Source organism: Etheostoma spectabile, chromosome 12, assembly GCF_008692095.1.
Source record: "Etheostoma spectabile isolate EspeVRDwgs_2016 chromosome 12, UIUC_Espe_1.0, whole genome shotgun sequence".
NCBI classification, from domain to species: Eukaryota; Metazoa; Chordata; class Actinopteri; order Perciformes; family Percidae; genus Etheostoma; species Etheostoma spectabile.
In genome coordinates, this window is record NC_045744.1 from 12,307,966 (window position 1) to 12,333,761 (window position 25,796).

The following is a 25,796-nucleotide window of genomic DNA, read 5'->3' on the forward strand; positions in this document are numbered from 1 at the left end:
TATAGCTTAATTCTGAACAATATGCACGGTTACATTTTAGCCTGCATGAAGGTTTTGAAGCCTAAAACAGAGCAGCTTATATTGCTAGTGAGAGCAACAAGTTAGCAGACCCATTCGCCGTCCCTGCTCTCTGTCTGATAAGCTGCTAGACCGCTGTGCTGCAAAGCGTCTGCCTTCGGCATTCTTGTTTTAACTTACGCTACTCTTGTAAGGGGGGTTGCTGTTTATCACCATACTGCGTTGATACGTTGCTTCTTCACCGCGGTACAATAAAAACTATAAAGTCACAGTCCTAGGATCATGTAACTGTAAGCAGGATGAAAAGCAGTAATGATAGTCATATCTGGTATACTTTGTTTAATGTTAGCTAGATTACAACTCTTGACTTTACACTGCAGCTGATCTGTAACAAGTATTAAAATACATAACATTATCACAGTTTATAACACTTATAATGAATGTGAAATCATTGGATAAGCAAAAGAGAAGCCACTAACCATGAGCCCTCGATAGAGTATGTGTACCATTAGATTCTGATTCTGTTCATTTTTGTGTTACAAGGGGCTCAGGGCTCTTTTCCTTTACGTTCTCTACATGTTTATTGGTGTCAACCACATTAGGCTGTGACCACTCATTGCTGAAGAAGACTGGGTTGTCAAAGGTGGTTAACATGTCAGGAATGGGTAAGCGACGAGTGAACTTCTTGAAGAGGAAGAAGGCTATGACTAACCCGGTGGCAATTCCAGTAATGACCACAACAACTGCCAAAGCTATGCGGCCACGGTGACGAAGATCAAGTACTGTAAGATTGAAAAAGTAGATTATCAGCCAAAAAGAAATTGTCACAATTTTCTGTAAAATAAAGATGGTAAAAAGGTGTTACCTACCAGCAGGTAATGATGTTGGAGGTATTGGTGGTAATACTAGAGAGAGAAAAGGCAAAAGTGACAATGATTTGTTTTTCCGTTGTAGCGCGTCATTTTGGAAGACAACCAACACAGCATTTGTCAAGACTTATGACTGTATTCCGTAAACATGAATTAATTAAAATTGAGTATAGAAAGAATTATGTAATGCTTGTGCAGGTTAATTCCCCCCAGAAAGGTGAATGTCTAAAATGTTTTTTCTCAGCAGGCAATTTATTTACTCAATTCACCACTTTAAAGTTTGTCTTTAATGGCGAGATAGCTTACAACAACACTAGTTACCTTTAAAACAGTGGCATAGGTACAACACTCTGCTCCAACTCTCAAACACAGAGAGTTAACACAACAAAAGAATAACACATTTTTACCTTTGGCTGTTTTGCAAATGTATGGTCTACGATACCACGGATGGCCTGCATTCCACTTCCCAGTTGAAGCGCTAATCCCTCCGTAGCTGCGATAACCAGGGATACCTTCAGCCCAGTTAGTGTAGTCCATGACTGTTTTGTCCAACCACAACCATTCCCCTGGAGATACAGACCGGTAGATTGTTTTTGTTTTTTAAATCATTTTCAGTGTCTTTTTACACCAGAATAAGTGGAAAAAAAGTTTTCATTAATAAACTCTTTTCTTTCTGTGGAGATGAATATTACTTTTCATGAAAGAATCAGCATATGTAACTGTACCTTTGTGAGTTTGAAACATGCCAATCCAAAACGAAGTGTGGCTGTCTTTAAACATGTTTGCATTGCTTTGAACAAATTCTTGCTCAAAGGGATCTTCAATACTGGCTAGGGATCCACCTTCACAAAACAAAGGAAAAGTCCTTACTAAAAGCTACAAGCATTTTAGTGCCTAAAAATATCTTGGAACATTCACAAAAGGACTTACCATGTCTTATACAGCTAGTAGATGCATCTGCCCACAGTTTTTCTTCTGTGAAAAATATGTAACAGTAACCTTTAAATGGTAGCCAGAAGTAATGCTTGTTCGTAATTGATGTATCTAGATCTTCAGGGCAAACTCCCGGAAAACCACTGGACTCTGTTGGTGGCAAATCTGTGATTGAGAGAGACGGTGATGATACTGGGATTAACTAATTAGATTTTTTTCATAGTTTACTCAAATTAAATCCAGTACATTGAAATAGGCACTTCATATATTTAACAATATTTTATAAAAGAACAAAGCATAAAAAGGTGAAAGTGTATAACCCATATAAATAACACATGAACAGTGATTAAAATAAAAAAAAATGAAAAAAAATATGTTCCAAACTTATAAGCACAAGACGTGTTTTGACCTTTTACAGGTTAATGCCTAAAATAGCAGACATGTTGGCCTTTATAGATAAGTTGCACATTAATTTATTCAAATGAACATTAGTGTACTTTGACGTACCTGTAGACCTCATACAAACACTGTTCATGGTCTGATTGCAGTCAGCAGTCTTCCATTTTCCATCCAGATCTACGTAGACACAAGGTCGGTCGCCACTTGGCTCATTGTTACCCCAGTGAGAAAAGCTCATGCGCCAGCCATCAATAAATATGAAATGCCCATTGGTCTGAAAGAAAAAATTGGTCAGACTGCATTCAACCTTATTATTCAATTTCTTTTTGAAAAACACTTTGAAATCTCTGGTTTTTAAAGCAATGAATGAAAGAGCATTTTAGCCACATTAGTAGTATTTCTGTATAAATTGAAATCTCAGTCAGACTACAGGACGGATTGCAATTTTCTCCAACCATCCCTGGTCCCCAGAGAATTAATTCTACTGATCTCCTAACCCATGCCCCCATAATTGACATTTGTGGTTTTGAGTGAAATGGCTCAACAAACTGTTACTGTAAATATATTGCCATTTTATTAAATACAGATGTTCAAGTAAGATGAATTTTAAGAAACATACTATCATGCAAATACCAATAATTTTTCCTTTTAAAATAGGAAATAATATTTCTTTAGTTAAAAATCTACCCTGTAACAGGTTGGTGTAGACATAAGTGACACACCTTTTTGTTGGAATTTAGACAGTAGTAAGTATTTGCAAGCAGAGGTTAATTATGTTACTTTTCTGTGTGCTATTTTAGAGGTTTTTTTCCAGCACTGTACCTGCACTTTGTTCAGTCCAATCCATAGAGGAGCGTTGAGATTCAAAGCCAGCAGCTCAACATAGGCCTGTGACCACTTGTTTCGCAGGCTAGCCAGTTTGGCACCATCACCTTCGCAGTGCTTTTTGGCTACATCCCAGTTCATTTGTTGTGTAACAACCTTGATAGAGTCATTGAATATTCTGACATAGTTGGTAGATGTTGTTGGTTCTGGGGAGTCCTGGAGGGATGGGTCTGTTTAGGGTGAGAAATTAGACACATTTAGTTTTTTGTTCATCTTAAGGTCAAGAGGTCAGTTGCTTAAGACTAACTTCCTTAAACCACCATAACTAAACATTTTTGGCTTTTTGAACACAGAATTGACATATACAGTAACCAGTTTAGTTGATAAGGAGAAACTGTTTTTAACTGCTGCACATCAATTATGGATAAACATCAGCTGGCGCCTCTATAAAGAGAGCAGAGAGGAGAAGCTAAAGATTCAAGAAATAATAATTATCTGTAGGCTCATCACTATAAGCAACCCTTTTTACCATTGTCACATTGTTTCATCATTTAATACATTTTTATTGTAATTTATTGACTATAGCCGCTTTAAGAAATACTTATCAATACTATTAAGGGTATCAGCGAAATTAAGTGACAATCTCAAATTTTGAATAAAAAAATGGAATCATCGATACTGCCACGTCACGTCTGGTCGGCTTGTCAAGCAGCCACCCAAGCCCCCAGGAGCAGCTCCGTGTCTAAATGCAACCATGGGCTTAGCAGCCTACGGTGGAACTGCACCCTTCTGACCCAAAAAGACGTTTCCCAGAAACTTTACATGGCTAAAGAAACTTCTATGTTTTCAGCGGACAATTTTTTTGGTGGTTACGTCAACTTACCAGCCCAAAATTTAAAGGGTCCTTGTTTAAAATGTCACGTTTTAAAAAATGTGTAACGTTCACTACTAGCTGAATCCAGAGTTATTAAACTAGGCATAAGGAACGTGCATAATGGACCCGCGGGACTGCGCCCGCCCAAGTTGCCTTGCACGCCCCTATTTCACATTCTGCCAAGCGGAAAAAAAGCATGTGTTGAAGTACGGCGGATTAACGTTACAGCCAGTCAAAATGCAGGAGACCCATCAACAGAACTTGTTTACCATTGCACATTAGCCTTGCAGCTAGTAGCATTTCTCTCTGCTAAACTTAATCCCAACAAAACCGCATGGTTGAATTTCAGCCTGCATGCACATTTTGTAGGCTAAACAGAGCAGCTTTTATCGGTTATATTAGAGAGAACAACAAGTTAGTGAATGTTAGTTAGTTAATGCAGAGTCACCCTCTCTGCTCTCTGTCTGCTTAGCTGCTAAGACCGCTGTGCTGCGAGCGTCTGCCTCAACATGTCGGCATTTATTTTATTTTTTTTACTTTATTGACAAATTGCCATGTTTCCAATTGACTGAACATATGACAATTCCAATTGACTGAAGACGTTATTGTTACAATATGTTGTTAATAAATGTTTTAAATTTGACAATGTAGTGGTACATTGCGAAGGTCAGATATTATATTGCATAAAAGTCTAGTCTAAAAATTGCATAGCAACCTGTGCTTTAAAACAAAAAAATGTGACAATCAAGGTCAGAAGATGGACTCACCAGTATTTCGAAGACAGACAAATCCATTTTTGTCATTGCAGGACTTTGGTATCCATTTCCCAATACCAACTGAATAATCACTTTTGATTACAACACACTGTTCCTGTGGAAGCACAGAAGAGAGAAAGTAGTGAGAAAACTGTATCAACCGCTCTGCTGAGAGGGTGATTGGCTGCAATCTGCCATCTCTCCAGGACCTGTATGCCTCCAGGATGCTGAAAACAATTGCTGTCCCATTTAATAGAAAAGATGTGACTTACGACATCTCGCTCACATAAAGACCAACGTCAATATATGCCTCTGTTGAAGAGGAGGCAGTTCTAGACACACGTTTAATGTAATGTTGAATATTTTCACCATGAGTTGTTCTGTGACAACATTTTAAGTGATTTGTTTGTGTTACATTAAGGTGGGAAATATGGATGGATGGATAAGGTCATACAGTAATATAATATTGAAATTAATACTGAATTTGTGTTTTCCTCCCCCATTGCATTGCCACAGTGTGGAGCCTCAGTCAAATCTTGGAATTCAATTTTTTTTTTTTTAGCTGTCAAGATTTTGACTTGTTACCATGTAAAGACAAATGTAATTTTCTATCATTTTTCTCCAAGTCATGACAAAATACGTAGTTTCTCACTTTACAACAAAGTTTTTAAAATGTCATACCTCTTGTCCATTATATACTTGGTCATATATGCGAGCACCCTCTCTGCCCTGCAATGTAAACCCAGATGTTTGCAACTTTAGTTAACAATTTTCATTATAAAATTACAACCGGGCCCTGAAACAAAGTGTCACATGTGTACACAAATTATCAGCAGTGCTACACACGTCCTCTTACAATTATAAAACACTATTGAGATTCTTTCCACTTACTAAATCCAAGTTGACGTATTGCCTTGGTCGCCCATCAGTCCAGAAAAACGCACGTGTATTTGTTCTGTGCAAACCAATCCAAACGTCTGTAGTAGTAGGTGTTTCAGCCATTTGAGTCATCAAAAAAACTGAAAAATTAACCGATAACATTAATTAAAATATCAGATATTTGCATGAAAGTTTAAAAAATGTGCCCCCTATTTGGAGGTCAATTCTTAATGTAAACCAGGTGCATTATAAAAACTATTTTGGGGTAGCTTCTTGCTTGTACAATTTACAGCATAAGTTCTTTTAGCATCAGTTTTACAGTATAAACAAGCAAAATTTTCCTAACCTAATTGATGTAGAATTTGAAATACAACCAAATCGGGACCTTGTGAATCGGAATTGAATTGATTTGGTTAATCATTGGCAACACCCAGCCCCACCTAAAACACATACATGTGCTCTTTGTATTTTCTGTATGTTGAATGTGCATTGTGCAATACAGTATAGTCAGTCCCTCCAGGATTTTGCGATGTCTTGATTGCAGCAATTCAGACAAATTCAACCGTGAATTTGGTGCCACTCCCAATTTTGACCAATCACCGCAACTTAATTTGGCCAATGACCAGAGTTTCCTGTGACTTCAATCAATTGCAACAGTCCCACGTGCCAGACTTTTTGTCAGTATGTGACTCTGAGGACGCGACTCTCTGAGAGCTACTGACCAAGAGGGAGTGAGAACCTCTTAATTCATCCATGGGGAGAACGGGTTGATGTAACACACGTTCGTTACTTTTTTTTAACAATAACTGATTAAAAGAGATAGGGAGAGAGTGGGAGTGCGATGGACGTACTCACAGAGTGACGGCTGACTCATTATGAATGGGTCCAGCAGGCTCCGTCTCATACGCTATTATTCTACGAACTGAAGTTAGTTGTGTTCAATAACTTCTTCTGTGTTAATAGCAGAATTACCAACAGAAACACTGGTACAAATACAGGTTTGCCTCTCCTGCTTAACAATATACAGCTGTGTTAATTATAATTAAAACTGTGGACAAATGTCAGTATTGTGGACTGGCACTGTTGCTGCTGTGTCTCTGTTGCTGGGAGTCATGTGTGAGTAAATGGTGGCGGGTCTGCGGGGGGAGTAATAGGAGAGATCCAAACATCTGAGCAGATCAGACAGCGGAGCAGCGTTGAACATAAAATGCCGAAGCGTAAGTGCAGCTTCACAGCCGAACTGCAAAAAAAAACTTAACACGTACCGTCTCGGTCTGGACAAGTAGGAGGCGGAGTGCACCGTGTACAAAGCTAGCGCATGTGTTTCATTGTCTAAAGGTGCTGGAGATCTCAAAGCTCACATGGACACCGAAAAACCTTTTCTCATTACATTGAAAAGGTTTTAAGAGCTATTTAGTTGAAGCTGGATTTTGAAACTGACACAGAATAGGTCATATTTCATTATTTCATATGTATTTATTTGAAAAGAGCTATTATTCTGTGACAGGTTGTTACATATTTAATTTTACTACATAAGTTATTTTTATACCATTGAGGCATAATAAAGCATGTTCTTTGACCTCTGAGAAGCCTGTCTGAATTTGTGTTTTGAGGCCTGGCCGAGTGTCGTCTTTTTTGGAAATCAAAATATGGTCACCCTAGTCTTAAATTCAACAGCCATTGCCATATTATTTATTATAAAACATTTGCAAGGTTACTAGGAAAACTCAGGCCCGAGTAGCTTTTATCTCACGGAAATAAGTTTTCCTTTTTATTTATAAAGAAGTAAATCAAAAAGAAATTAGATTTATTTTTTTACATTGTTTAAACAATAGTGACATTGGCATGTTTTAAAACCTATTCCTCGATAAACAGGTTTGTATTAAGGTGGTTATTGAACCAGCCACACAACAATCAAAATCTCTCCATTTAAAACAGTCACAAAAGAAATCCAAAAGATTTAAAATTATTACATTTAGGCTCGGCTACTAGTGTATGTTCTTTACCTCCCATCTCAGGGTTCTGCTACACGTGGACCTGAACACGCAACCATAAACAGTAGAAGAAGTTAAAAGATTGGCGCGTATTTTACCAGAAAAAAAAGAAAATGCAACAAACCTTCCACATGTCTGGAGGGAATTGAGGCCAAGTTTCCACCCATATCTTGGCATTGTTTCCTCGCTTCACGCCATGTTACATTTTGGTCATTAAAGATTCTGTAACACTAGAGGTGAGGAATGATAAGTTGATTTACAACTCCTGAAAATACAGCCACTCAAACATTGTCCTGGTTAGTACATTGATCCCAATTTTACAGATAAAACAGCCTATTGTCCCATCTCAAAGATCATCCTTATCAACCTAAAAGATCACTGATTAATAGACAGTGTTGAGAAATCAAAGGCCAATGCCATTACTAGCATTGAGAATTTAATTCTGTCCTACATCAGTTTTTATTCCTGCAACACAAAACGTAAAGGCTTAAAGTGACATCTGACCTTTGATTTAAATTTTTTCCAGTTGGGTGGGCAGACACCTTTAGGGGCCACTGTAGGTGCCACAGTGGCATTGGCAGGTGGTGATCCACTGCGTTTACAAATGGACTTGTGCTCAAACCCACAATTATAATCATGCCAGAACCCTGTGAACCAATCCAATACATGAAAATAAATACTTTAGCAAATACAATGTGCTGTTTCGATTTAAAATCAAATATCAGGTTAAAGTTATAATCCTTAAGTTTTCTCAAAAATCAAACCCCCCATTTTTGATGCTGCATGTAACAGCCATTTAATGTATTTACTCTGCAATTACTTCTCTACTATGTATAATAAGTGTATATATAAGTGTGGCCTGAGGGAGCCTCTGACGCTCTTCAAGACTGCTTTGACACAACAGACTGGGAAATGTTTAAGCAGGCAGCCACTTCCAACAACCGGACAGACGTAGAGGAGATGCAGACACTGTAACCTCTTACATCACCAAGTGCATTGATGATGTGACCCACAAAAGACATCATCACTCGGGCAATTGGAAGCCATGGCTGACAGGGGATGTCCTCAAGCTGCTGAGGGCTAGAGACCAAGCCTACAGAGCTGGGGATGAAGCTGGCTTGAGAACAGCGAGAGCCAAACCCTTTTCCCGTGGGCATCAAGGTAGAAAAAAAAGCAACACACTCACAAGATAACCACCCACTTCAAGACAGCAGGAACGCAAAAAGCCTATGGCAGGGCATTCAGGCCATCACGGACTACAAGCCCGCGCCACAGAGCTGTGAGAGCAACATCCCTCGCTCAACAATCTGAACCGCTTCTTTGCTCGCTTTGAAGCACAAACAGCACTTGCCCACAGAAGACCCCTCCCCCTACACACGAGCAGCCTCTGTGTCTCTCTGCCGATAGCGTGAAGAGGACACTTGCTGCTATCAACACCCGGAAGGCAGCAGGCCCAGACAACCATCCCAGGTCGTGCGCTGAAGGACTGCGCTGAGGAGCTTAAGGATGTCTCACAGAACTCTTTAACACTTCCCTGAAGCAAGCCATCGTCCCATCATGCTTCAAAGCTGCCACCATCATACCTGTGCCGAAGAGAAACGACTCCATCCTGCTTCAATGACTACCGCCCCGTGGCACTGACACCCATCATCATGAAGTGCTTCGAGCGGCTTGTCATGTCACACATCAAATCCATTCTCCCCCCCACCTGGACCCCTTCCAGTTTGCATACCGAGCCAAGCGGTCCACAGAGGATGCAATCTGCTCACCCTCCCCCAGCCCTCACCCACCTGGATAAAAGAGACTCATATGTGAGATTGCTGTTTATAGACTTCAGTTCTGCATTCAACACCATAATACCACAACAACTCATCTGCAAACTTGACAAACTGGGACTCAGTACCTACCTCTGCAACTGGCTACTGGACTTCCTCTGTCAGAGGCCTCAAGTAGTAGGGTTGGAAATAACATCTCAAAAAAGCATCACACTGAGCACGGGGGCCCCTCAAGGCTGCGTGCTCAGCCCGCTGCTCTTCACCCTGCTGACGCATGACTGCACTGCAACCTACAGCAACAACCACATGGTGAAATTGCCGACGCACAATCTGGTGGGTCTCATTACCAAGGACGACGAGACTCAATACAGGTGGAGGTTTGACCTTCTGACCACGTGGTGCAGGGACAACAACCTCCTGCTGAACGTCAGCAAGACTAAAGAGATTGTGGTTGACTTCCGGAGAGGTCACATCCAACACCTGCCACTGACCATCGACGGTGTGTGTTGGTGGAGAGAGGAGCAGCACCAAATTTCTGGGGGTGCACATCAGTGAAGACCTCTCCTGGACCACCAACACTACATCATGGCGAAGAAAGCTCAGGGGCCCCCTGTACTTTTCGCAGAAAACTCAGGCGAGTAAGTGCTCCACCAGCCATCATGACCACATTCTACCGAGGCACCATTGAGAGCATCCTCTCCAGCTGTGTTGCTGTGTGGGGCGGAAGCTGCACTGAATACAACAGGAGGGCCTGCAGCGCATAGTGAACACAGCTGGTAGGATTATTGGTGCTTCACTCCCCTCCCTGAAGGACATTACACATCCCACCTCACCCGCAAGGCCACCACAATTGTGAGTGATGCAAGTCACCCCGCTCACAATTTGTTTGACCAACTGCCCTCTGGAAAGAGGTACAGAAGCCTGCGCTCCCGCACCACCAGACTCACCAACAGCTTCATACACCAGGCTGTTAGGAGGCTGAACCTCTCCCCCCCTCTACCCGCAGTTATATAAATATCTGGATTTGGACCCAAAATGGCTGCTTGCCTTGCACTACTCCACTTGCACACATTGCACACTTTTTGTTGTCCTGAAAAACACTTGGGAACACATTTCTGCTGCTCTTACATAACCGGCACCACTATGCTACCGCCTGACTTTTGCACATTACATTGACTGTCAAACTGTATGCATAATTGCACTTTCTTAACTCAAATTTTGCTGCTCTTATGTTCCTCATTGTACATATCTTCTTATTTTACTTTTTATACTGTTTACTTGAATGTTATGTTTGTCTGTGGACCAAATTGGTTAAAATGTCTTGTTGTCACCGTGGATAGAGGGAAACGCAATTCGATTTCTTTGTATGTTTTGACATGTGAAGAAATTGACAATAAAGCTGACTTTGACTTTGACTAATAGAGAAGTAGAGGATTTATATTACAAGAGATTTATATAGTCCAATTATGTAGTATATATAGTCTCATTCTGTTCACTGTCTTTACACTCAGAGTATCACCATGGCGTCATATTAACACGAATATTACTTACGGGTACAGAAATGGCCGTTCATTTGAATTGCAGAGATATTTAAAATCGGCAAGCTGATATATTCTAGTTTATTTCTGTTGTCATTATCATCCAGAACTATAACGTTTAAACGTCCCGTTGCTCAGCGCTTTTAAATTGTGTACGGGACGCAGGAGTTTCATACCTAGAAGTTATTGTAAACAAACATTGTGATTGGGTCTATTCATTTACTACTAAGACAAACCATCCTACTGATGCTGCTTCACATTTAAAATGTTCAACTGGCCAAACAATGAGGCAGCCTGACAATAATGGCTCTTATTGTCAAGCTGCTACAGGAAACATGTGACACCGTGATTAGCGAATATCACAAAAGGCAACGGCCATTTTCATTTTCATTTTTTATCAGCGAATCAATTTTTAGTTTTGCAAGTCAATAATGGAATAAGAGTGAGCAGCCACAGTGAAACGTGAGATAAGAGGTGCAGGAAACAGACTGGAAGTCTCCAACTCCACAGCAATGATACCGACTTTAATGTGCTGTTGTGTGGAAAACTACTTAAACATGAAATCAGAATGGGGTTGAAATTATTGTATGGATTGTCTTCTTTATCAGTACAAGATAGTTTGTTTGGTAGCGCTGTAAACAGACCACTTACTCTTTTTGTTTTTTTTGACAAAGTAGCAGCTTAACAAGTGTTGCTGTAGTATTAAACTGCTTTATACTGTTACCATGGTAAACACAAGTGTCACTGAATTAACCAGTACTGACATCTTAAGGATTACTTTGTGCAGAATCACAGCTGCAGGTGCAATTGTCATTTGCATGTATGTCAGTTAAGATGAATCATATAGTAATTTACTCACCAGTAGAATACGTCATGACAACACAGTTCTCATCATAGTTCTTGAAATCAGGCTGACCTGCATCCCACCTCAGAAACACCACTTGAGAACCATCCACCCACCTTAATGTAACACAAACAAATCCGTTTAAATGTTGTCAGAGAACAACTCATGGTTAAAATATTCAACTCCGATTCAATTCTAAAGGCTTGAACTGTATTATGTTTTGTTTCTTCCATCTTAACATCTCAAAGACAAATTATAAATTGGCTAGATTGTGGAAGAAAATAGGAAGCAAATTAATGTGACCAGTAACTTCTGCCATTAGTCTGTACTGTATAGAATAAAAGCCACATTCAAAAACAAAGCCACAGAAACGTATTTTTTAATGTGTAACAGACATTTCAAATTTGTAATCATGTATAATATTTTATTATTTTAATTCTCCTTCTTGGGACTTATTTTCCCCAAAAGTCAGATTTATTTAAATTTTTAATTTTAATTTTGTATTAAATGTTATGCTTTTTTGACTCTTGTCCTCGTTTGTATTTTATTCATACTCACTCAAGCGTTTGATCAAGATCTAGTTTCAGACCTATCCAGCAAGTTTCATAACTTTGGGATATCTAGACACAGAAACAGAGGGACATGTTAAAAGAAGCATTACTTATTTTTTGTGTTGAAGTTAAATGCCATGGTTATTTTACTTTAATTGTTTATTGCTTTAATGGTTAAATGTAGAATAAATAGCACTGCTTACCTGTTTCCACAAAAAGACCCGTTCAGCTTCGGTGTTGATAGTTACCAAGTCACTATGCCTCTGTTGGCAGAAGCTACGAGCTTCGTCCATGGCCATCGACATACTGTTAATAAAATACTGATTCCCATTCCATTCTAGCCACCCATCGAGGTCTTATTGTAGTCTGAAAACATGTTAAAAAGATGTAATATATCTTCAATATATGTGTTTTCAATGCTTTTAGCATCACAAACAAAATCTCTCTTACCAACAATTCAGTTGGGTGGCGGTGCGAATCTCAGAAAGCAATATCTCTAAACCTTGGCGAATAAACTTATGGTCATTTCTAGATAAATTGTTACAATTGTAAATTGTCCTACAAATCTACTGTACATATTATATGTTATAAGTGTTAGATGATTGCGGGTGAGTAACTCCAACACGTCATTACGTAATTGTATTTAAATTTTATTTTAGAAGTTGTCTGTTGTAGTTATGGCTGATACTGGGGCAGGGCCATCACAGGAAAAAAGAAATTAAAAAAGAACAACTAAAAGCTAAAAGGGAATGTGTTGGTCGGGCAGAGACAATTACAGGATTGTAAAGGATTCAAAACCAACCCTGAATTGTCCCTCTTTCTTCTTGATGGGTACTGTATGTATATCTATTTAATTCATAAATTAACTGCGTGTAAGAGTGTGTAAGACGTGGTACATCAGTTACCTACATGAAATTACGTCCCCCTTGCATTAAGCATCCAGTTTTTTATTTCTGTTCAGTCCTGTTTGTGTTAGCCTGCTTTTTTTCTTGTGGTGCCCCTGTACTTGTATAAAGCGTCCTTGGGTTTCATATATAAATCTAAGTTATTCAGTGTGCCAGTATGCTTTGCATCGTAATATTTTTACGTTGGTTGCTACTACTAACTCACTCTGGCTTGTGACACAGTGACACCCTGTTTAGCTCATGATAATTGATGATACAAAGTAGGCTAAATTACAGTATGCAACACTTGAAATGCAACAATGCATTAACATATTCTCTAACTGTAAATGAATAAGGTTGTGTCTGGGCAAAACAATCCTTGCAACTATATGACCTCCTGTTAATGCTAACTCTGTAATACAGCACCAGCCAGCACGCCCTAGAAAAGCTCTTTATGACAGCAATTGTGGTGAAAACACTAGGATCTACACAAACTGAAAGTTCCTCATAGCCACGCAAAAACAAAATACTGTTTGAGTGTAACACTTACATTAACGTTTAAAATAAAACAAAAAAAAATAATGAAACAGTTATGTAAGATGCTTTTTCTTTTTGGGTACAGTTTTTACTGTTTTTTAAAGAGAGCCCAGGACACATATTTCACTGATTGTATCTAAATGATGCAGCAGGAAAAAACTATCCATTTGATTTCGGTTGTACTTCAAGCTGTGCTGCAATCATGAAAAAAAAGCGTATTTGTGGTCACATAATTATCCCACTTACCAGGAGTGACGGGGTCTGGAGGTGCCTTTGGAGTTGACCCTGTAAGGACATGGATAGAAAATAAACATAGTTAAGTAGTAATGTCATGCACCTGAACACATGTGAAGAAGACATTGATGAAAGAAGAAACTTCACTCACTCAACTATCATCAACAAAAGAATTACACACTTTTCTTTGAAACTTATGTAACCGAATGGCCATGCTTTACCTGCTTGGATCTGACACAGCCATCCATTGTACTTCTCACAATGCACACTGTTCCAAGACCCTTGCCGAAGCTGCAGATGTGGTAGAAATTCAGCACAAGAGTCCACATTATTTCTATTATTTGGCTCTCCGTCCCTCCAGTGTTGGAAGTTTACCTTTAAACAAAAGCAAACACTTAATCATGCAATGACAAATTCATTTATTTTCATTTAATTAAGATTGCATAGCTAAAATTGATTTACTTAACAACTGTAGAAAGAGAAAACGGTCAACTCACTGCGGATCCATCGCTCCATACGTAACCGGTTCCTGGGTCAGGGGCACTAAGTCCAATCCAGACTGTTCCTGAGCTATAACGGACCACCTTATATTAATGATTTAAACATGCAACCTGTGAAAAATGTTTAAGGAACAATTGTTTGATAAATTTCCTAGTTGTCTGATTATGCAGTTTCCCATTGCTCTTGGGCCTTATTTATAAAACCATGTGGCAAATTTGCGTCAGAATTGGCGTACGGACGAAACATAGGATGTGAGTACGCACAGAAATATTCAGATTTATAAAACTGTGCGCACGTATATCCTACGCTGGATTCCCTTTATAAATCCCAATTGACTCTAAATGTGGCGCAGCTTTGGCGGTTTCATGTCACGCCCACTTAAATACTTAAAGTCAGTGAAACTCCCCCAATTAATATTCATCCATATCTACATCATGCGCACAGAGGAAAACAAAGCAACGGCCTTTCACTCAATGTGAAGTTGTGACAAATAGTGTGAATTTACAATAAAAACAAACAATAACAACAAAAATAAAATGATCTAAAGCGCTAAAAATAATAATGGTGGGGGAAAAAAAATATTCTTAGATGCATCACGATTATCTCTCAAACGATTTGATGCTTGATTTGGATAATAATCAATTATTATTTATTTATTTATTTTTTAAATGTGATGACTTTTTTTAAAGTTACTATCTCTAGACGTTTACAAATCCGAAAAAAGAGTGACTGAAAGAGGATAGGATTATGGACAGCAACTTAGTTTAGGCATGAGAAAAAGAAAAAAAATGTCCAAAAGGTTCATCTACTTTATCACATTACATCTGACCACCTCATGTTTCATGTTCTAAGAAGCCGATTCTCCACCTTTACACAAGACTCTGACAAGGAGATCCCTTTTGCAAGCACGTTTAAGGTTTAAAGATTATTGGATTATATATTTAAGCATGACTACCAAATAAAAACCTCAGTAGCCAAAACATTTCATTAAAACTTGTGTGTGACAAATACGGCATATGTCAAAATCTAACAAACTCAGATTTATATGTATGTTTTTTAAATCACGCATAGAAATGTACATTAAAAAATTGTTGCATTGCGATGCATCGATAATCGTTTTATAATCAAATCGTTGGCCTCTGAATCGGAATCCAATCGTGAGTAGGGCTAAACGATTTTGGAAAATAATCTAATTGCAATTTTTTAAGCTCTTTGTCTTCTGTATTATTCAACAAAGACAAGCAATAAATCCTTGTATAGTATGAACAACACAAGATTAGATAGATTAAACAAACTGCTCTTTCCAGGAGGCCAGTTCTGTATGTAATGATGAAATTAAGTGATGCATGAATTTACATAAATGACCTATAGTTAACTACTTTAATCACACTAGCATAATGCACAATGACCAAGCCTGGTGTAAACATACATGTGAAAGTCAAAAACAAACTAAAGTGCAGATTGCAGAAATATAAAACAAATATGTGGCTTCACCACACTTAGTAGTATTTAGATTATGTAAATATGATTTACTGTAATAAACATATTTAAATGTGTGGATTGCAGTTTTGTTTATATATATATATATATATATATTATGGCATGCCGTTTAGGAAATATATATATATATGAGTTTATCCATCTGAATATATGGAATGAAAGTCTGAATATATGAATGGAAGTCTGAATATATGTAGCTAATATGGAGGAGTCTGAATATATGGAATGAAGTCTGAATATATGGAATTGAAAGTCTGAATATATGGAATGAAGTCTGAATATATGGAATGAAAGTCTGAATATAGGAATGAAGTCTGAATATATGGAATGAAGTCTGAATATATGGAATGAAGTCTGAATATATGGAATGAAGTCTGAATATATGGAATGAAAGTCTGAATATATGGAATGAAAGTCTGAATATGGAATGAAAGTCTGAATATATGGAATGAAGTCTGAATATATGGAATGAAAGTCTGATATATGGAATGAAAGTCTGAATATATGGAATGAAAATGTGAAATATATGGAATAAAGTCTGAATATATGGAATGAAGTCTGAATATATGGAATGAAGTCTGAATATATGGAATGAAGTCTGAATATATGGAATGAAAGTTGGAATACATTGACAGAAATGTCACCAAAGGGATACCTTTCTGAATTCACTGGATTTACAAAATGGCATCGGCTGAAATAGTCCAATACTTTGTTGAACTGCAGGTTTTTTTTTGCAAACAACTGGTCATACTCCAAACGACACGACATTCAGACTTTCATTCCATATATTCAGACTTCATTCCATATATTCAGACTTTCATTCCATATATTCAGACTTTCATTCCATATATTCAGACTTCATTCCATATATTCAGACTTTCATTCCTATATTCAGACTTCATTCCATATATTCAGACTTTCATTCCATATATTCAGACTTCATTCCATATATTCAGACTTTCATTCCAATATTCAGACTTTCATTCCATATATTCAGACTTCAATTCCATATATTCAGACTTCCATTCCATATATTCAGACTTCATTCCATATATCAGACTTCCATTCAATATATTCAGACTTCATTCCATATATTCAGATGGATAAACTTCATATATATATATTATTTCCTAAACGGCATGCCATAATATTATATATAATATATATATATATATATATATATAATATATATATATATATATATATATATACACGTTAGTAGTAGCATGCTGCGGGGTAGTCTTGCCGTGGGATGACTGTACTGTTAGTCTGGTTGTTACCCCTCTCTGCGGCAGTCTCCTCGGCTTCATATCTTTATTAGGAGCTAGCTAGCTAACCGCTATTCAGCGCTAATCAGTGCTTGCAGAGCCTTCAGTTCTCCGTGCCTGTATCCATTAACTGCATAAATTGACTCAAGCCTGAATAAAACCCCTCATTTTATTAAAACGGCTGTAAAAGTTTTAAGCTACAACTCAGAGTTGTTTGAATGACGTAGTATTAATGTGCCAAGTTGATGCTTTCCCTGCGGAGTGCTGACTGATTTGCTCTCGCGAGTCACGTGACCAAATCACAGCCTTTGCAATTAGGACATCGCATTTTAACATATTGCAATACTACTGCAAATGCTATTAATCGTTAAGCCCTAATTTCCACCCATAAAAAATAAACCCTGTATAAAAAACTATGATGGGCGGCTGTAGTGCAGGCTGTGTGATGACCATATTAAAACAATGTGCTCCGCCAGTAGGAGGCATTGAAAAAATATCAGTTCATTTGTCCTGGGTAAAGTATTTTTCATGAGAATAAATTCCATAATTTACCAATCTAATTATAGAACATTTGAGGTTTTTTTTTGCAAATATATCTTTGTTTGAATTTACGAAAGTATCTTGTTTTATTTTGTTTGTTGTTTTTTTTACTGCAGATGGATTTGTGTAGGATATTATATGTAAGAGTGGCTTTGTGAATTCTTATTATTATCAATAAAGGGAGTATTTTGATTTGTCTTACATAATGGTCTGAGATTCACAAGTTTCAGGTGTTTCATCCATCTACTGTCGGTGTTGCCGTTTCTCATTTCACCCTTTTCTGTGTGTGCGCCTGGGTCAGATTGTCCGCGGAGTACCACGCATTTTTCCGTCAAGTTTTCTTTGTATAAATCCCAATTCTTGCGTAGAGAACGGTGTACAGTATGTCTTCTTTTGTGCGTATGCCACATTTATAAATTAGGCCCCTGGACACTAGCTAACCTTCATCTTTTGCAACCAGTTCTTTACTTTTTTAAATTCCTTAAATCCTAATTTTGTAATTTGCCATTTACTATACACTTACAAGATGTTCTGTCAATAATCATCCTGATCGCCTGATATTTATTTTTACAAACAACAAATATTTACAGCATCTTGAAAGAATGACAATGTTCTTCCTTGACACAACTACAGCGTAATTTAGACTAAGAAGATTTTGTCAATTGTACCCCTAATTGTATGAGACCAGGTCATACTGTACCGTCTTCCAATTCTTTGGTCAATATCATTGTGGATGCTGAGCAGGTCTCCTCCGATGGCCCTGCAGTAATCTCTGGCCTCATACCACGTCCTCTTCTTTGAAGAGGACTCTGGAAACAGCTTGACCAGAAGACAAAGACGTTCAATATGTTTTGGTAGTGTGACTTTATAACAAGCAAACAGTTTATTGTCTTTGCCCTCTTTGTGTGTTTGCCTATCAGAGTAGTTTTAATGTTATGTAGTTTTTCAAGTTCCATCATGGCACAAGCATATACACATTTTGCTGATGGCCTTACTATTTGGATTTGGGTGGGCAGCCACTTATGATAACATTGTTTTTTCCTGTTCTCAGTAAGGGAGGTACTGTAAGTGAATGTAATTTGGTGTCTTTAATTTTGTTATACAGTATGTTAGATTATATCTACTACCACGCTAGCTACATTGTTTGGTTGTCATGGTGGCCTTGCTCACCCCAATCATTTGCAAATTAGTCAGTTTTTAACAGGGCATAACATGCCTGACTTTAGTATTGGTGAGGAATTACTCTACTCCTAGTACTACTAGTAGAAACTATTGCTCCTCTAAGTAAGCTTAGACGATCAATTTAATACATCAGATTTGCAGGTGTATGTGTTGCACTCATGTTTTTAAGCTGCTTTGAATTTCACCTTATAGCAGAAGTTTCTTGTTGGTAGTTTTTTCCAGCCGTCAGCACATACAGGGGGAGGAGTTGGTGGTGCAGGCGTTAAAACAGCCCCCTCTGCCAGGTGTTTGCAAATGTATTTGATCTTATTTGTGCATGGCATAACATCCCATAAGCCAGCCAAAAAACCAGTTGCCATGGCAACGCAGCCCTGTTGGTGACCTTGCATTGTGGAGGGAAAAATTGTAAACTGTCAATTGTCAGGGCAATTTCCAACAAATCTTCCAGATGGAGTTTAAAGTGTATCCATACCTGGCATTTGAGCGTTCCAGTGAGTAAACCTCACTGAGTCTGTGTTGGTCCACACAAACTGATCAGTGTCTTTCTGGGTTGAGAGGCCTAGCCAGAAGTACTTCTCTGGTCTCATCCCCACCAAGCTGATGAGGAAGGCATTATCCACCCTGGAAATATTTACACAATTAGGATCAAAGGATTTGTCATATCTGTGAATGATGTACCCAACACTGTTTGTTTGAATTTTGTCAAAAATGTTGAAGTCCTAATAAATCCTATTACATCTGAACTAAAAAATATACCTTGCTCATTTTTAGTTTGCTTAAAATAATTTTGTTACCCATTTGAAACATCAGCTAAGTATGAATCTGAGCTCTTGCAGTCCTCTTTGGCTTCATCAAACGTCTTTGTCTTCGTTCCTACAAAGTAGCAGTAGGACCCATGTCTTTTCCATCCCTGGATTGTATTAAAACAAGTGGAAAATGTCATTATGTTGTGTTCTTATTTAGTGTGATGTATTCATTTTCAGAGAACAAAAAGCTAAACACAACAAAATGACTAATATGTCTGCAGGAATCTGACATGGTTGCTGGGGAATAAACTATTACAGAATAAAGCCGGAACAGATATTTTCTCATAAATTAGAAGAAGTAAAGTTCACGCACAATTTTGCAGCCTACATTCTGCTCCACTTCATCTCCAGAGGGTTCAGAGGCACTCATCTTCATACAAATGAAACCATGTTTCTCGTCACACATACGGTCAGCCCAGTTCCCATTCTAAAAACAAAGAAGCACATTCAAATGTCTATCCATGTCAAATCTGGATGCACCAACAGACAAGCGAACTACAGTATATGTCGTCAGAGAAGAATTTACTTTTACTTTTTTTTTTATTGTCATAGATACATACCTATACGAGGATACAAAATGTCATAAATTCAGCAAATGGAACTGAAGGGCCTAGCTTAAAACATCCCAAGTGAAAAAGTACACAAAAGTGTGGACAGCAGTTTTCCTTCTCATTTGAATAAAGTGTAATACGTAACTGCACAATCTGCCAATTTACTGTAGTAGGTTTGTTAGTTGGATAAATAATAATCTTTTTACAAAAGGCTGGGCATATGCACCATATCCATAGCTCCTTACCTCTCCCCTAATGAGAACACAGTCTTCTTGGTCAGTAAAGACAGCAGGTTTCCCAAACTCCCAGCTGGTAAAGCTGACAGCTGAGTGGTCAATCCAGTCAAACAGCCCCTCTGTCTTCTTGTCATTCAGTCCAATCCAAAGTTCATCCGTGGATGCTGTAGATGTGCACAAAAAAATTATATGTAGATCTTATTGTGGAGCTCTGCCTTTTTTACTTTTGTGTGTGTCAGTTGGAAATTCTTGTTGGTCATCACTGCTATGGGAGGGGGAGGCTCACTGGTTGAGAGATTTGTGTGCAACATCCGACAATAACACCAGTAATTGGTATTGAAGCGCTAAAGAAGTATTCCCCCTGTAAAGTTTTTCCTAAGGTCTGTTGGTTGTTGTAAATACTTCTTCTATCAAGTTATATTTAATTTTCTTTACCATAGCCAAGTTGAGAGATGACAAAGCTTTGGTCCTCCACATTGCGGATGCTGACTAGGTCCCCTCCTTCTTTGCGACACGCTTTCTGAGCATCAGACCATGTTTTCTGAGTACGTTGGAGGTGGAAGCAGTGGCCATTGTAGGGAATCCAAGGGCTTGAACAAAATCCTGTCTCAACAGCTGATCAAGAAAAGAACGCAGAAATATAAATATGGAGTCACAGATTGAATGCAATTCATTAACCAAAGACAAAATAGTAACACAGTAAACTGTGGGAATAGAATAGAATAAAATGTATGTTTTTCTTTACCTTCAGTAGGAGGAGCCACAGGTCCTGCACTGTAGCAGATGTACCCCAGTTTCTTGGTGCATGATGAACTTTGCCAGGAGTACTGTACAGCACCATCAACAAGTGCACAGTGGTGTCCCGGATTAGGAAGTGGATGTCCTAAAACGAGGAGGTTCAGTTCTCAGATGTGTCTGAGTTATCAAATTCACACCCTTTTGATAATTTTATTCATAACACCTAAGAAAATTATAATGCTAATAAATGACATCTTTATCAATTCAGTAGTATAGCAGGTCTAAACAACAATTGTAATACAATGTAAGTAGTATAAGAGAACAGTAGAATCCGCAATGAAAAAAGAATATGTAAAAATAGAAAAAGAGGCGAAAAGAAAAAAGTTGAATGATATGCTTGTTAACAGCTGGACTGGTGTGATGAATGGCCTGATTATTTGGCAGAGCAGTCAAGATTCATCATGATGTTGAAAATGAGTTGACATTGGTACATCCGGGATACTCTAGACATGTTTTGTAGTGTGCTAATACATCAAGTTTCATGGGAAATGCCGTGTGATTTGAAATGTGCACAATATTTTGAACACTACGATAACCAGATTTAAATGCAAATAGCATGGACGACGTCTCTAAGTTCAGGCACTGTTATTGTACGTCTTGAAACTAAACTGCTGAACAATCAGAATTCCTCTGTTCCCATAACTATCTGCAGCGTAGCCCTGGTTGGGGTTTGTAATAGAAAGTTGCAAAAAACACAACAGACAGGCAACATGGTGTGTCTAAAGTACAAATGATAAAGGAAATATCTACATATAAATACAGTAATCTTATTACTTATAAGTCAGAATGGAAATTAAAACTCACCTGAGTCCCAATTCAGGTAACGATAAGGGCTTCCATTAGACCACTTCCAGCCATGTTCTGGGTTCCGAATCAGCCCAGTCCAAAGCTTGTCCCCCTGTCCCCTGCCCGCTGTCCCTAGTAGTGCTGTGAGTGTGTTTGTGTGTTTAAAAAATAAAAAAGACACACAAAGCAAAGACGATAAAATGATAAGGAGTAAGGCTCAAACAACCACAAGCCTGGCTACTGTCAGAACAGAAATGTATTCATGCACACATTTTAATGTATCAATACAAGTAGTGTTTATAAAGTATATTATAGTAGTAGTTGTATAGTAGTTTCTCCTTACCTGTGATGTAAGCCTTCTCATTAGGATCCGTGATACTGAGCAGGGAGGCCCCCTGCTGTTTACAGCTGGCTTCAGCCTGGGGCCAAGTCAGCGCTGCCTCTGTGTTGAGCTGGTAATACGCTCCTGATGGGTGTTTGCTCCAGTTATCTCTGGCTGTGAAATGTACAAACAGTAATATATAATAGAAATGCTTTGCATATGTAAAAAAAAAAAAAATGTTTTTGTAACCTCAAGTTGTAAGTAAATAATAATAAAATGTAATTAAAAGTAAAATAGTGGTAGGTCATAAATCAGAGAACACCCATTAGTATCCTGAAAGCCTTTATTATCCCCTTCATTGTGAATAAGTGTACACTTAAAAAATCGTGTGTTGTATCCATTGCAGTAATAAACAAAAAAAGGCAGTACTTACAGTAAGTTGGGCAGTAGCCCCATAGTTCGTGTTCATATTTAGTTTGAATTGCACACCAAGGGAGATTTTCTGAGTCAGTGGTAGTGCAGGCTGAGTACCACTGGTCTTTGTACACGAAGGGAAACATGCAGGGCCTACCATTTGCATTTCCTCCAATAGTATAAAGTTCTAAATGGACAAAAATAACAAATCAAATAATAGCTTGAGTATTTAGAGAACATATGTACCTGTAGTCATTGACATTTTATGAAGATTTATGACACACTACTTCACCACTTAATAATTCAAATCTGGGAAGGAGTCCTTTCAGTGTCTTTTTTATTGTCATAAGTCAAATAAAAAAAATAGTATAATTCATCTAGGGATTTACAAACAAGTGACACAGTGTGGACAAAGAATAGCGTTTTATACTATACCTCTGTATGTTCTTGTACAAGCACCACTGGAGGTCCCTGAAATAGTGAGGTGGTTATTGGGTCCTATAGTGTTGGAGAGAACTGCTGTGTTATCTGCAATGAGCTCAATGTAAAGCTCTTGGTCTTTGAGGGCGAGCACTGTTCCATTCTTGCATTCCCACTTTTGGAGGTCGCTGGTTTCATCACAATTGTAGAGGCTTATTTCACTTCCCACACTTTTCCCCTGGACTCCCAGGCACTTATTTGTCCAGGAAACCAGTAGTCGGTCACCAGTTGTCCAGCGTATGTCAAAGCAGTATTTGAATTGTTTAAGCAAACAAAAACCAGTCACCTTGTTAGTTAGTTGAAATGGTGAATCTGTAGAGAAAGATTTTTCAAATAATCAACAATTACAGTTGTTGTGATAGAATGCAGAAGAAATCCAGATTGAAGTTGTTTCCTTTGTGTCTTTTGTGGGATTTTATAGAACACGGACAATACTACTGTTAATATTCACAGAATAGACACAAATGTAATAACCAAACATTTTTATTATTACATATATTTACTTTTTTTTTTTTACATTTTTATAATTTTAATCACAACCACCATAAAACATTGAACTGTAACATATCTACAAACAGGGTAACACAGGCATCAAACTGCCACTTGGAAAGGACACAACAATCTTACATAGAGTTAGGTATGTCGAGCAATGTGCTCAGGAAAACCCCCACAAAAACCTAAAAATTAAAAGTTTGAATACTGTACCATCTGAGGCCAAACATTGTAATGTTTGGATGAGAAGTACCAAGGCTGTGCAAGTTGTCTTCATTGTTAGCATTCTTTTGAGATGTCTCACAGCTGAAAACGTTATCTATGCATTTCTCACAGATGATTTATGAGTTGTGTGAAAGATTGTGGAAAGAGGGGAATTTTAATAGCACTTACTGTGCCCATCCTGTGACGTCATATATCAGACACGCCACAGTGTTCCCTTCTGTTTAAATGAATCAGCATCATGTCTCAGACTTACAGTATTTGTCAACTATACTGTTTTCCCAGAACCCCTCATCCAGTCACACGTAATATTTTTTGAGTATTTCAGATGAACATCAAAGGGCAAATGCTGATACAGTATTTGGTGTTTCTTTTGAAGGGAAACTACCATTGTTTTCAACCAGGACCCTATTTTCCCATATATTTTGTGAGTAAGTGACTGATGGGAACAACAATTGGTCCAGTATTAAGCAAGATTGCTGCAGTCGGCAGCAGCAAAATAAGCTATAATGTAAGTTAACAGGTCAATTGTGCAGCTTGTATTTATCTTCACAAAAGTGCTCATTTTGCCACTGACAGGCTCAGAATAATATTCTGAGTGTCTGACAACATTATGGAAAGGATCTTAAGGAGGTCGACCTTTCTGTTAAAGAGAATATAACATCCATGAAATTGTGTTCGCAAAAGCCACCAGACTCCATGTAAATAAACAGTAATTTAAGTATTGTTTAAGTAACATACTGTCAATTCAAAGTTGACAGAATCAAAAGAAAACTATGAAAAGCTATTTTGGGTTGTCTTTCCACTTTTCCAACCATCACAACTCTAGTTTTGGTTGAAATAAACACAGTTTAACAACGCAGCAAAGCTAAACTTACAACATGTCTTCTTTGGAATGTAGACAAAAAACTGAATCAAAACTAAAGTGGAAATTACTCTTTAATACTTCAACTTTGAATTTGTGTTGAAAAGGGCCAACATTTATCTTCCAGCCAGCTTGTTAAAAGTATGCATGTTTTTATAAATATAACATATCCTCCACAGCAAACTTCTCCTTCCACTGTACTTTACAGTTTATCTTGTCATTGGAGTTGACAGTAAATAGTATGAATTGGCTTGATGACTAATGTAGTGTTCGTGATATAAAGAGAGAAAGTCGCTTCTTTGCATCTGTAAAGTGAATTGTGACGACATAGGCAATGAATAAAATGTCACATGCAAAAGTTGGCCAATGACAGTTGAAGAAGTTGCTTCTGCCAGCACAATTTGGCTAAAGCATTTCCTCCCAATGCACTTGCTCCCAAGTGAACAATGAGCATGCTTCAGCTTACTCTGTCATTAACTGAATATCTCAAGATGAATAATACATACGGGAGCAGCTGGTCAATTTGCAGTGCAGTAGCTACTGGACTTTGTAAAACTAAATGGCAACTTTATTCATAGTCACTGACTGTGGTTTCTGAACTATAGTTTCGGTTGAAATGAACACATAGGAGGGCTGCACGATTATGGCCAAAATGATAATCACGATTATTTTGATCAATATTGTGATCACGATTATTCTTACGATTATTTGTTGATTTTAACCAAAAGTAATTTTATTGTCACATAGGCTGTTTATAACTGCTTTCACATCTATATTATGTTACATTCCTCTTATGTTGAAGTTGAATGTTGTATAGACATACAGCTGCAAGACATTTAAATGAAAATTAGCTATCTGAAATAAATAGCGTAGGATATTTTCATTTTCAGCTCTTTCACTTGTTTTCAACAATAACTGATTAAA

At 37.9% G+C, this 25,796-nt stretch overlaps 1 protein-coding gene across 1 annotated transcript; it reads right to left on the reverse strand.

The window, feature by feature from the left end:
* Nucleotides 1-344: 344 nt before the first annotated feature.
* LOC116699305 (macrophage mannose receptor 1-like) lies at nucleotides 345-24,155 on the reverse strand. The gene is given in 31 exon segments (XM_032531829.1): nucleotides 345-800; nucleotides 888-923; nucleotides 1,295-1,453; nucleotides 1,613-1,729; nucleotides 1,818-1,985; nucleotides 2,328-2,493; nucleotides 3,042-3,274; nucleotides 4,686-4,913; nucleotides 5,543-5,692; nucleotides 7,671-7,776; nucleotides 8,051-8,193; nucleotides 11,719-11,819; nucleotides 12,262-12,323; nucleotides 12,458-12,606; nucleotides 12,609-12,620; nucleotides 13,922-13,960; nucleotides 14,131-14,284; nucleotides 14,407-14,479; nucleotides 18,419-18,537; nucleotides 19,086-19,282; nucleotides 19,373-19,521; nucleotides 19,695-19,810; nucleotides 20,020-20,133; nucleotides 20,503-20,657; nucleotides 20,929-21,108; nucleotides 21,239-21,376; nucleotides 22,096-22,218; nucleotides 22,421-22,573; nucleotides 22,833-23,000; nucleotides 23,249-23,605; nucleotides 23,999-24,155. Coding segments are annotated over 31 exon segments (4,395 nt in total). The 5' UTR covers nucleotides 24,072-24,155; the 3' UTR covers nucleotides 345-543.
* Between the last annotated feature and the right edge of the window lie 1,641 nt (nucleotides 24,156-25,796).